At 43.9% G+C, this 12535-nt stretch overlaps 1 protein-coding gene across 2 annotated transcripts; it reads right to left on the bottom strand.

Annotated features, from left to right (window-relative positions):
• Window positions 1–1569: 1569 nt before the first annotated feature.
• Window positions 1570–11840, bottom strand: LOC115650477 (ferritin light chain-like). Of its 2 annotated transcripts, none has more exons than XM_030560501.1 (3): window positions 10244–11840; window positions 3877–4023; window positions 1570–2871 (listed from the first exon to the last, which is right to left on the bottom strand). In XM_030560501.1, exons 1-3 carry the CDS (start codon window positions 10286–10288, stop codon window positions 2374–2376), a joined length of 690 nt encoding a protein of 229 aa, XP_030416361.1. In that variant the 5' UTR covers window positions 10289–11840; the 3' UTR covers window positions 1570–2373. The 2 variants fall into 2 exon arrangements, with proteins under 2 accessions (XP_030416361.1, XP_030416360.1); XM_030560500.1 differs by lacking the exon at window positions 10244–11840 and adding an exon at window positions 9776–10178.
• Between the last annotated feature and the right edge of the window lie 695 nt (window positions 11841–12535).

Here is a 12535-nt window from a genome sequence, read left to right as displayed (position 1 = left end):
GTTAGTCACATTATACCACTGACCCCCCAAAAATCAATTTTGTTTTAAACAGAAAACTGACTAGGTTTAATATCATTCTGACTCTCCACTACCTCTTTCTTTCTTTCACTTTGTCCCTAGCGCTGAAAAGTGATATGTTCCAATGAGATCAGCTATTGACCACCCTAACCCATTCATAATTATATATCCCAGCTGTTCCTGAGAGGTAAAGTAGCAAACTTGTGAAACTTTTCTTGTTTCAACCCTTTGCTATTCTAACATTGATTCTTGAGCACAAAAAAGAAATAGACTTTCCTTTTTCTTTGTGAAGTATTTTCCTAGCAACTAAACAAAGTAAAATATATATATATTTTATATTAGATGTGTAATAAACCATATTTATTTTGAATGAGAAATTGGGAAGAGTGGCATATTACAATTGTTAAGAGCATGAGACGGAGATAGGGCTGCTTGGTTCTACTTCTGACTATGTCACAGGCTTACTAGATGACCTTATCAAGCCATTTAACTTAGTTGTCCCATTTGCAGAATGGGAATAGTTTAGAACTATATATAGCAGTGTTATCTGGCCCTTTAAGAGGGCTTCTAAGATCAACTTTAAACCTGTTCCTGAGTCAGCCTACAAATATGGCATTCTGGAACTTGTGCAGCTAGCCTATTGTAGTTGTAGGCTAGGCAGCAATGAATCCTGGGAAAGGGAGTAGAGCTATAAAGAGTTTCCTTTGCCCAGTAAGGCAGAAAATAGGGAGGTAGCAACTCTTTGTGGGGTATTCCTCCTGAAAAAGATTTTACACTTGATCTCTCCAAAGGTCTTGAAGTATTTTGGAAGAATCTTGGGAAAAAGTATAAATGGAGTGCCAAGGAGCTGGTTAAAGTACTGAGCATTTGGTAGTGTTTGGGGTTATTGAGCCTGGGAGAAACCTGGAGGGAGCAGAAGCTTCTTGTTGGTGGCTGCCAAAGACCTGTGGCAGAAGTCCAGTGGTAAAGGATGACATGAGAGTCCCTGCACTGTAAATATTGGATTCATTTTGGACTATTTGTTTTGTTGGACTTCCCTTTAGCCTGCAATGGGAGGAGTTTTGGGAGTAGGCTAGGGGACTAAATTAGCCTTCCACGATGAAAACTTAGTGAGCCTACACCAGATTCTGGAAAGGTAAATGACTCAAATAGCATCGTGGAGAGGTATTGTGAGAATTGTTCGCAAACTACTTGAATGTGTTTGTTTTGTGTGTGTGTGTGGTGTGTGTGTGTGTGCATGGCTCGTTTTTGTTTTTAACTGCAATGTGTTATTAGAGGAGTAGTTTGGTTGCATTCACAACTAACTACTGTACCAGCATTTTGGTATTTACAAAGGGCTGAAGTCTGTAGAAGGAATTTCTGGTACACTGGTTCACTACTGATTCAGAGGGGTTGAGCTATCCACCAAATAGCATTCCACTGTTTCTGACTGTTGGGCTAGTTATCTGCTTTGCTTGCACTCAGAAAGGCTATGTTCCTACAAATAAGCACTCAACTGTGTACAAAACATTAATATCCTTCATCTTTGAGAAGTGAAGAACTAGAAATAACTTGGATAGAAAGCAGTTTATTGAATTACTCTATTATAATTGCTACAAAATTTATAAGAATATCATCGAAGTCCCCCTCATTTTAAGAACAAGTCTCTTAAAAATATCCATGTAATATTTACCAAGACAGTAAAAATGTTTAAGAATGATTACATAATACAATCTGTATCGATATACTATGGAACTAACGGTACTGCTGCATCCCTTGACTTGTAGTAGTAACAACCCAAATACATGGTTTCCATCTTCAGCATCCTCCACTACAAAAATAGTTCCAGCACCACTGTATAATATCTTATTTGTTTAATAATATAAAAAGCTATAGTTTCTCCATCATAGAAATTACTCTGTATTAAAAAGGTTTTTTCTTTAAAAAGCCTTATATACTTAAACCTCTTTTGCACTAAATAATCCAATCAACCATTTAAGACAGGAAAGAAACCTAGAGGTCTGGTAGTTTCCAAATAAAGAAATGTTATTTATGGGTAAGAGACTCTGAAAGGTTAAATTAATGTTGACATTATCTATATCTAGCAGCCTTAATAACTATGATATGAGGTGGTATATTACAGATTAGATTCTGTGCTGCACTTTGGAGGAGGCATAGCATAGAAAGCACAGCCCAGGAGGAAGAGTGTAAAGGGGGAAGGGGGGCGGAGTCATGGGGCTTTAAACCATCACTTCATCTCCTGGATTTGAGACTCAATTTGGAGCCAAAGCATCCCTGGGGCTGACAACTTACATCAGCCTCCCCTGTGACTGCCTATCGGTTTCTCCATGGCCGAGAATGGGCATAGTGCTCCAGCTATTCCTTCTCTTGCCTCCGTTTTGCCCCTGGCATATCCTTGCCCAGAGACTGTGAGGAAGGACAGCACTGGTTTGCGTGCATTGGCCCTATGCTACTGCTCTTCTGGGAGAATTGTTTTGGGGGCTGTTGCAACCCCTTTGCAGTCCCTCTGCATTGCTGAAGAAATGTACAGGGGGTGCAGTGGTGCCTAGAATCTGTCTCTATGCCTGTTTTTAGCTCTTCCTGTAACCGTTCCATAAGGTAGTCTCCAAGGTTGCCTCTGCCATCTTGGGAACACACAAGCCTGTGAGCATTGGTCAGGAGGTCTCCCACCAACTTGATCTTCCAGATCTTGGGTTCAACAAATTGTTTCTTAATAGTACTTGCACTATGAGGGTCTGCATTTTCAATGCTCAGGGCATAAAGCTCTTCAAAATATCCTGCCATTGTTTTCCATTGAACCAATGCTACTTCAATGGCCTTCACCACATTGGATACATGTTCACAGTTTGGTCTCTGGAAACATAAAAAGCAAGTTAGCAATAACTAACAATTCTATTTCCCTGAAACCCCTGGTCTTCCAAACAAGAAATGCATTGCAGAAGGATGCTAGGATTTTGCAACAGCTCCTTCCATTTCTGGGCATTTACTAAATCTTTTCTGAGTCAGTGGTCAGATTCTGCCACTTCCAGTATACTTACTAACAATAACATGTTTCAATTCAGACAGTAAGGATTCAGATAGCTGCAGCTATAACTGAGGTTCATTCTCAACCAAACAACAAAAAAACCCAAATAAAATACCCCCCCCCCCAAAAAAAAAAATCCCAAAACAAAAACAACCCTCTGACTACAATATGGAAACTGAATGTGTTACAGTTACTTAAGGGCAACTTTTTTACTCATGGCTGCTATAAATGAATGCTGTGAAGGGCAGACAGCAGTATTACACATTTAACTGTTTATAGGACACTACTTGAATACAGAAGTCTGAGGAGCCTGATTCTTCTATAAGAGTTTACACACAATTTCACTGATTTCAAGTTACTCATGATTTATACTTGTGTAGGGAGATTAAAATTTGGCTTAATCTCTGGGACAAGTTCTATTATACCAGTGTAAAACTGAAGTAACTCTACTAAGGTCAAGGGACTTGCACCACAGAGAACTGAGGCCAGAATCCGGCCCTCAGTTTCAGAGTCTGTGGGCAAAAGTTCTGCATAGCTACCTCTACCATAGCAACAAACACCAGACTGACTAGGGTAGCAAAATGTTAGAGAAAAATATGAATGAGTGCCCTTATTTTATCTTTGGCTAGAAAAATGCAAACCCTAGAGTCAAGATTGCATGTCTAATTAAAAAAAAAAAGTCCCTAAAGAAGAACAAGTGAATATGATTGGGGAATTAAAGTATTTGGAAAGCTAACAGTGCATACACCCAAAGTTTGGGAGCGACAGATGTGCACAACAGATGTATAGATGAGTTTGCTGATTATGGAAGAGCAGATTTGTCTGCTGCACACCTGGATGATTCTGGTACAGTAATGGCCTCCTCTCTCTTGTAGGTATTTCAACATGGCCTCTGCAGCTTCCTTCTCTTCTTTAGCCTGCTGCTGGAAAAACTTTGAAAAGTTTGGTAGAGCCACATCAGATTGATCAAAAACTTCACCCTACATATTTAAACAAAAAAGATTGCTGTTAAAGTATGAAAGCCTGGAGTTAGGAGAAAAGAAGAGGGAAATTAATATCCAACAAAATACAGGTCAATCAGCTCTAATATTTAAAGAACAAAAGAGAAAATTTTCAATAGTGCTTGTGCTTCTGACTGCCTGCGGCACCTCTAAAAACTTCTACCCCAATTATTACAAATGAAGTAAGTCAAATGTTCCTCCAGATCAGGGCCGCCCAGAGGCAGGGGCAAGTGGGGCAATTTTCCCCAGGTCCTGCAGAGGCCCCCATGAGAGATTTTGGGGCCCCTGGAGCAGGGTCCTTCACCTTCTCCTGGGGCCCCGGAAAACTCTCATGGGGCCCGGGCCCCTGGAACTGCTTCTGTTCCAGGTCTTCAGTGGCAATTTGGCGGCAGGAGGGTCCTTCTGCCCCGGGACCTGCTGCCAAAGTGCCGGGTCTTCTGCAGCGGGGGCCCCCTGCTGCCGAAGACCCCAGACCCCCTGAATCCTCTGGGCGGCTCTGCTCCAGATCAGGTAGTTTGCATCTTTTTAAGAATACATACACACACCCCAGTCCACTGAACATTAGACATGAGACTATTGTTTTGGTGACACTGTTTGCTTTGAGTGATAATCTCCTATGACTTCTAGCTTCAAATGGGTTTTTGATTTGGGGAAAAAATTAAACAGCTATCAGAAACTGATGACTGTCTTTCTCTGTAGGGAAAAGTATCCAGATCCTTTCACCATCACCACTAGCAGACCCAGAGGGACCCACTTAGGGCACCAAAATCATCAGCTTCCTCTCCCTCTCCACTAGAGGCAATGTGTAGGGGGGCCAAGTGCCCCCCTTAGACTGGCCTGCCAGGGGTGGGGAGGGAGAGAAGCTCTGAGGGGTCACCCCTGCCTCCCAAACAGGCTCTTTCAGGTAGAAGCGGCTCTGTCCTATTCTCCACCTAGCTGCCAGGGAGAGCAGCCAAACATGGGGGGAGAGGGGTAGGTAGAGGAGGACAGACCCCACTCTTCCCCTCCCTGCAGGTAATGTGGGGCTGGGGTCACTGGGCAGGGGAGACGTGGGAAGTCACGTGTCCTTCCCTTTAGATTGTGCCCCCAGTATGGGCAGGCACCAGTCTATGGTCTCCACAGATACCAGCAGCCAGGAGGAACCATCTCAGCCTCCTGACATCATTGTTCACTACATTCTGAAACTGTAACTCTGGATTTTTTTCTCTCCTTTACTGCATTGCTGTTGGTTCCTGATACACCTTCATCCCACCGCTTTCCTATCTACACTTTAGCTGCCCAGTCTCACTCTTCTTAACCTTATGTTTCACTCTACTTCTCTCCTTTCTTCTCTCCTTTCCCTTCTTCTGCCTAATTCTTCATACTGAATGCCCTCATCCCCCCAAACCCAAATCAACTTACCCAGGTTTCCATTTTGAAGAACAACTCCAAAAGACAAAGGGTTATTTAAAAAAATAAAAATAGAAGTATATTGAAACTGTTAAGGGCCCAATCCTGCATTCCTTGCATATCCACAATTCCCATTGACTTAACTGGAAATGCTGGGTGCATTAGGAATATAGGATTGGTCCCTTTAAGAGACAGGACTCAGCTAAAACTAACTTTAAGATATGTAAATTTGGAAATATGAAAGAGGAAAAAAGTTACAACAGATTTAGGTCACACAAGAAAAACAGACTGCCTCAGTTTAATCAACTTCCTTATAGACTATGCTGACTAGTCATTTTCCAAGGGAAATATTACTGGTAATACATAACTATACTATGTATACATACATACACACACTGCCCCCCTTAAGGGTACCACTTAGATCTATTATAAATATATTACAGGCAAAATTCTGCTCCTCTGAATTAATGGCTTTGTAGAGAAGTACAGTAACTTTAGACACTCCAAGATTTAAACCAGGGGTCCTCAACGCAGTGCCCACGGGCGCCATGGTGCCCATGGGAGCATCTAAATGCGCCCGCATCCTGGCCGGCGGTGGAGCATCTGCCAAAATGCCGCCGAATTTCTGCGGAATTTCAGCGGCGGCGCCGCCACCAAAATGCTGCAGAAATTTGGCGGGTGCTCCACTGCTGCCATGGTCCTTCATCTGGCACCGGCCAGACAAAAAGGTTGGGGACCACTGATCTAAACTATGCTCAACTGTCAGTTTTATTCATATTGGGTGGAATGCACCCAGGGTGTGAAAAACCAGTCCCAAGATCTCTTCACCATTTAAGTTCCATAACAAGAAGGTGCAAGTTAGACCACAGCACATGAGGGCCTCTGCACTGTGGAAGAGGATTCTGCATTGGCCCTGCACAGGCTAATATGAAGAATGGTGAAAGGGTAGCATTGGGGGCCAGTCAGACAAAGAGACAAAGGATCTACAACTACATCGATCCAGTGGTTCTATCAGTCTACATAGGAGATGCAGAGTTGCCACTAGTGCAGACTATTCAATGGAGTAGTCTGCTGAGGGACTGTTGCAGCCCTATGACCTACCTATGCATTGTGGCACAGAAAGGTGTCTGTTTGGGGGTAGGCATATTTCTTAGTGTGTTCTACCTTCTTCTGTTCCCCAACCTCTCATTTACAAATGTGCACAAAGCCTAAGTAATTAAATTTGACACACGGTACCCATCTACCAAAACATGCCAAGCACTTATTCAATATAACATGTCCACCCCCCAAAAAAGAACCAACCAAACCTGTAACACTCTACTAAAGGACTGTAAAGTTTATAAGAAGTCAACCTACATTCCTCAGTAGCAATGTGCTATACCACTTCAAATAGAAACAGAATAATCAAATGCATAACAGTGTCTCTTGAATCTCTAGAACTCAAGAGACTAGAAAAGTATTAAAATTACATATTTTCTCATTATACGATTTAAGATTTTATCTGAATATCTGTGTGTAGGTTGTGAACTATATTATCAATCAAATTTATTAGAACGGACTTGTCTGCTACCAATTTGATAGAAAATTTTCAACCAGCCCCAGCTATAAGTGCCAAGTATTATAATAAATCTACAAAAAAACCCTCTGCCTTAACAGGTGGATGTTTATCAGTTATACTTTTTATTGGATTGATGCTTTACACCAATGCTGATCAAAGGGTCTCACAGATATACTGAGGGTCAGATCCTGAAGTCAATCAATGGACATTTTGTCTAAGGAATGCAGCATGGGGCATGAGGTGTAGGGTGCTGATGATCATCCAACAACTGATTAATAGCTTTTTTGTAAAGTGCACATTTCTTTAACATTTGATATTTCAGCCTAATGTGTTATTGTTTGATCTGTCTGTTGTGGGCTTTTGTTACTCAGAGTAAAACTAAAGACTTGTCTGCTGAAATCCAAGCATTAGTGTAAACAGTTTTGTTTTGTCTTTTTAAGTTCATGTAAGATTAATCTCTTGCTGGTCTTCACTTCAAATATCAGTGATGTTCATAGGAAAACAAACTGATCTTTCACTGATTCACAAACACAACCAGTTTTCACCACACACAACCTCCATTGCTTCCAAGCAACTTATTCCAAAGTTGCAAGGATTCCTTATTCTTGTCCCCTCTTGTAAACTGGTCTTATACACCCAGTTTTCCACACGAGCTTTGCAGAATATACATGGCACTGATTTGTTACTGTGTTATTACAGTTTTGTCAGCATATCTCTAGTGATTTTAGTGGAGTTGCACTAGTGTAAAATTGGAGTAACACAGTGGTGGAGCAGTCCCATGTATTTAAGCATTCTCTCTTAAATCCCTTAGTACAGAAAAGATCTATTCAAACTACTGCTCTGAAGCCTACAATCAGCCCTCGAACAGTTGTCAATATTAGGACAAATAACTAGTAAGATTAAATTAACAGAAGCTTAGAATTTATCATTCTTTTGCTTCTACTGATGGATTCGTTCTTCTGGGAATAATGTTAATTTCAGCTGAAACCACAGGGAGAGAGCAGATTCTGGCCTACTGTGAACATTCAAGGTATATATTTAACATTCACTCTAGTAACAAAAAATACCGAGCCAGACCCTCAGCTGCTGCAAACTGGTATACGCTGAAGTGCAAAGTTAAAGTGCTGTGAGAACCTATAAATTGCATGTCTGTGGCCCATAGTGGTCTTTCCTTTCCCCACCCTCAACCAATCTTCATTCAAACTGGAAAAACAACCTAAACACTGATGTGCTGAAAAGTTTTGGAGGGATTTTGATGCTACTACACATGCCAAAACTTTAACTCCATACTTCCATTATACCCCAGCAGTGAGATTGGTGCCTGAGTGAAACTGGGAGTGAGGAATTTAGGAGCTGGTCCTATCAATGGAGTTTCATTATAACTGATCTCACTGTAAGTGGGTTTCCCATTTGTGTCTTTAAGACAAAGGAGGGCAAACTATCGTCTACGGGCTGAATCCATCCTGTCAGGGCTTTCAATTTGGCCCACAGGATTGCCAGCTCTGGCACAGCAAGGCTAAGGCAAGCTCCCTGCCTGCCCTGGCCCTGCACCGCTCCGGAAGCAGCCGGCCCCACGTCCCTGTGGCAAAGGAGGGCACCCTGTGCTGCCCTTGCCTGCAGGCACCGCCCTCACAACTCTCATTGTCTAGGAACAGGGAACCATGGCTAATGGGAGCTTTGGGGTGATACCCATAGGTGAGGGCAGCACATGGTGCAGCCGCTTGCCCCACCCCACCCCACCCCCAGGAGCCACTGCTGGACATGCTGGCCACTTCCAGGAGTGACATGGGGCCAGGGCAAGCAGGGAGCCTGCCTTAGCCCCCCCTGCCACGCTGGAGCCGCTCGAGGTAAGCAGCGCTGGGCTGGAGCCCACACCCTGAACCCCTCCTGCACCCCAACCCCCTGTCCTGAGCCTCCTAACCTCCTGCCTTGAGCCCCCTGCCTCACCCCTCCTGCAGCCCAACTCTTTGCCCTGAGCCCCTTCCTGTACACCACACACCCTCCCCCTCCATTCATAGCCCTGAATACAATTTCCCCACTCAGATGTGGCCCCTGGGCCAAAAAATTTGCCTACCCGTTTCAAGAGGGCTCTCATAAATGTAGCACAACACAGGGACTGCCAACTATAGCTCCAAGGCACCCATCACCTTGGTGCCTGAGCATGCTGTACACCTGTTAGAACACATAGGCTATCAGGGTTGGCAGGGACATCAGGCAGTCATCTAGTCCAAAGCAGGACCAACACCAACTAAATAATCCCAGCCAGAGCTTTGTCAAGCCTGCCCTTAAAAACCCCTAAGGAAGGAGATTTCACCGCCCCCTAGGTAACCCGTTCCATTGCTTCACCACTCTCTGAGTGAAAAAGTTTTTCCTAATATCCAACCTAAACCTCCCCCACTGTAACTGGAGACCATTAGTCCTTGTTCTGTCATCTGCCACGTGCCACCAGCCCAGTTCCATCCTCTTTGGAACCCCCCTTCAAAATAGCTATCAAATCCCCCCTCACTCCCCCCGGTGAATGAAAGCAGCCACAATATCTGGCTTCAAGAGGTCGCTTTGGGGGAGGGGGCTTTCTGAGGCTGGGCCTGGCCCTTTCTTGCTGGGGAAGGGGTGAGCCGGCGGGAAGCAGAGACGGGGGTGGCAGGGCGGATGGGGAACGCTGGGGGAAGGGCCGAGCGGGAGGGGAGCAAAAGGCGGCATGAAAGCGGAGCGAGGCGGGAGGCGGGCAGGAAGCAGAAGCAGCAGCAGCAGCGGCGGGGCGGGCGGGAGCGCCCGCCGCCTTACCAGCGCCTGGAGGCGGTAGGCGAGCTCCAGCAGGGCGCTGGTGACCCCGCACAGGCCTTCCTCCACCGCCGCCGGGAAGTTCTGCCTCACCCGGCTGCCAACCGCGAGCTGGTGGCCGGGGCACACGGGCAGGCTGCCCCGGCGCTTCTTCAGGCGGGGCTCGGCCATGGCGGCGGGAGGAGCCCCCTTCGCCACGCGGCGCAGCGAGGCAGGCGCTCCTCGCAGGGCTTCTGGCGCGGCCAAGTTCCCCTGTTACGACACAAAGAGCTGCGCGCCGCGGGCTGCCCCGGCTGCGCTCGCTGTATATAGCCGGCGCGCAGGGCCCGGCAGCAGCCGCTGGCCTCTGGGTGGGGCGCACCTTGCTGCACACCCACAGCGGTACCTGACACGCCTCATCGGCGGTTATCTGCCCCCAATGCAACCTCTCCCGCTCCCTCCTTCGCCTGCAGCGCGGGGACCTGTCCAGACCTGCCTTAGGCCGGGAAGACGGTCACCGCTGCACCACGTTGGCATGCACGAAGAATAAGGCGTTGCTGCAAGGCAGCCAGAAGCGAGCCTGCTGGGCCTTACAGAGCAAAGAGACTGGCATGAGCCCCAGCTGCTCTGCTTGCTTTGTGGGGGTAACTGACCCTAGCGTAAAGCCGGTGTGGGGCGCTACCCTTCCTGTTCCAGAGTGCTGTATTGCACTCCTGAGGATGGCTGCACAAGGTGCAAGGCAATGGATCATCAGGCCTTGCCAACCCTGACCTAAGAGTTCACAGTCTGAAAAGAGTTCTCCCTTTCCTGAATGCATGGTGCAAGTATTAATAACTTACAACATTTGAACTCAAGATGGGGCCTGAACCAAATTCCCCAGATATGGGCTCAGTTTTGATTTTTTCCCCCCAGCTCAGTCCTGTTTCTGTAATGGACCAGATGAAAGCAGAGCTTATATTAGGAGTTTGGATTCTGATGCATCCTTTGAATCCCTAAGTTTGACTTTTACGCTAACCAGAATGTGAAGATTTTGACTGCAATATATTGGCTCATTTGAGTTTGTTATCAAATGCATATTTTCTAACATGCTGAATATATATGTTTAAAATAAACTCCACAAATTTACAGTGGTAAAATAAACAAGAAAACTGAACATCAAACGAACCAAGAAACAAAACAAACAAATAAGGGTTTTAATCAAGTGTGTGATAGATTTGGGCCGGATTTTCAAGTTGTGTAAACTCGCATGGTCTCACTGATCTCAGCTGAGCTATGCTGATTTACACCAGTTGAATATCTGCCTCATTACATCTGAACTTCTGGTTCAAGCCCATCTCCAACTCTTGTACAATTGAAATAGTGTGCATGCTTATACCTACAGCTGTGAGTTTACAATAGCAAATGTTGCAAGAGTCAGCAGAATCAACATTCAAAGTTTTCTTAGCTTCAAGTCTTGCCAGGATCATGCACACACACATTTCTTTGGATATATGTCTGTTAAACCATCTGCAGGGTCCAGTCTATTTATGTTTTATTTACTTTACATTTAAAACTGTAGCAAAGTGGATAACCAAATTGCTAAAGACAGCAGTGCCAACTGAAGAGACACTTTAGGACATTATCCTCTGAGGTACATTACTGCACTGAAGCACGCATGTACATGCTTTCCTTTAATATCAATGGATATTAAACAGCATGTATTGCTAGAACTGAAAACAGCTGATCCTGACTTGTGCAATCAGATATATTACCAGGGACAGAGGTGATTTCCAAAAAATTCTGGGAACCAATTGATTTATTCCAATATGTGTTTTGTCATCAGAATTAGTCCTTTTGTCTTTGATAATTCTCAAACTATTGTCTGTTAAGGTAACCCTATCTGGCAAGATTAAAATATCACTAATTTTTAATAAAAGTCTAATCCTCTCCTTTCTAGAATAACTTAAAGTAACTCAAGAAGTTACCCTAGAACTTTATGAGTATATTTTAATCATCTATAATGATAACTGCATCTCTATACATTATTAAAAGTAAACCCTTAATTAATATGTGCAGAAATCAATGAACTTGAAGCACAGTTAATCTCAGCACCTTTCAAATTTGATAATTTTCTGTTCAGTGATTTTCTGTTTAGTAAGCTTAATGTCACATTTTATTCTGTCGAATATTTTTTCAAGCAAATAAGGTGATAGATTAAATAAAATACTACTCCCCCAAAGTCTATTCATACATTTTCCATTGGTTTGAATCTTTATTCCATTGCACATTCTAATTGTTATTAGATGTGACTACAGAAGGCAGATCAGACATAATTTGAGAATATTCACGTAAAAAGGAAACATGGGAAAAATGTGAATCTAAAGCATATGCTGGTAGTTCAATGTTTACAGCTTTTTAAGATATTTAAATAATCTTTATTCAGACTACCAAGGGGTGACTTCAGATTCTTCAATTTTTATTTAAATTAAATAAAAGGTTCCAACAAGCAGAATGTGAATTAATATGTCAGACCCTCATCCTGCAAACACTTAAGCACATACTTAATTGTAAGTACTTGATTAGTCCTATTGAAGTCAATAGAACTATATACAAGTAAAGTAAGTATGTGTTTAAATGTTTTCTGAGTCTGAGTACAGCCTGGTACATACTTAACAACTTTCTTCAATGTAGGAGCACACCTCTGATTGCTGTAACTATGGCGACCTGACCCCCAGTGTAGATGCAGTTAGATCGACAGAAGCATTGACCTAGCTACCATCGCTCAGGGAGATGATGTTCCTATAG

This window comes from Gopherus evgoodei, chromosome 4, assembly GCF_007399415.2.
Source record: "Gopherus evgoodei ecotype Sinaloan lineage chromosome 4, rGopEvg1_v1.p, whole genome shotgun sequence".
Taxonomy (NCBI): Eukaryota; Metazoa; Chordata; order Testudines; family Testudinidae; genus Gopherus; species Gopherus evgoodei.
Note: the sequence above shows the minus strand (reverse complement) of the source record. Positions and strands in the feature narration are given on the sequence as shown.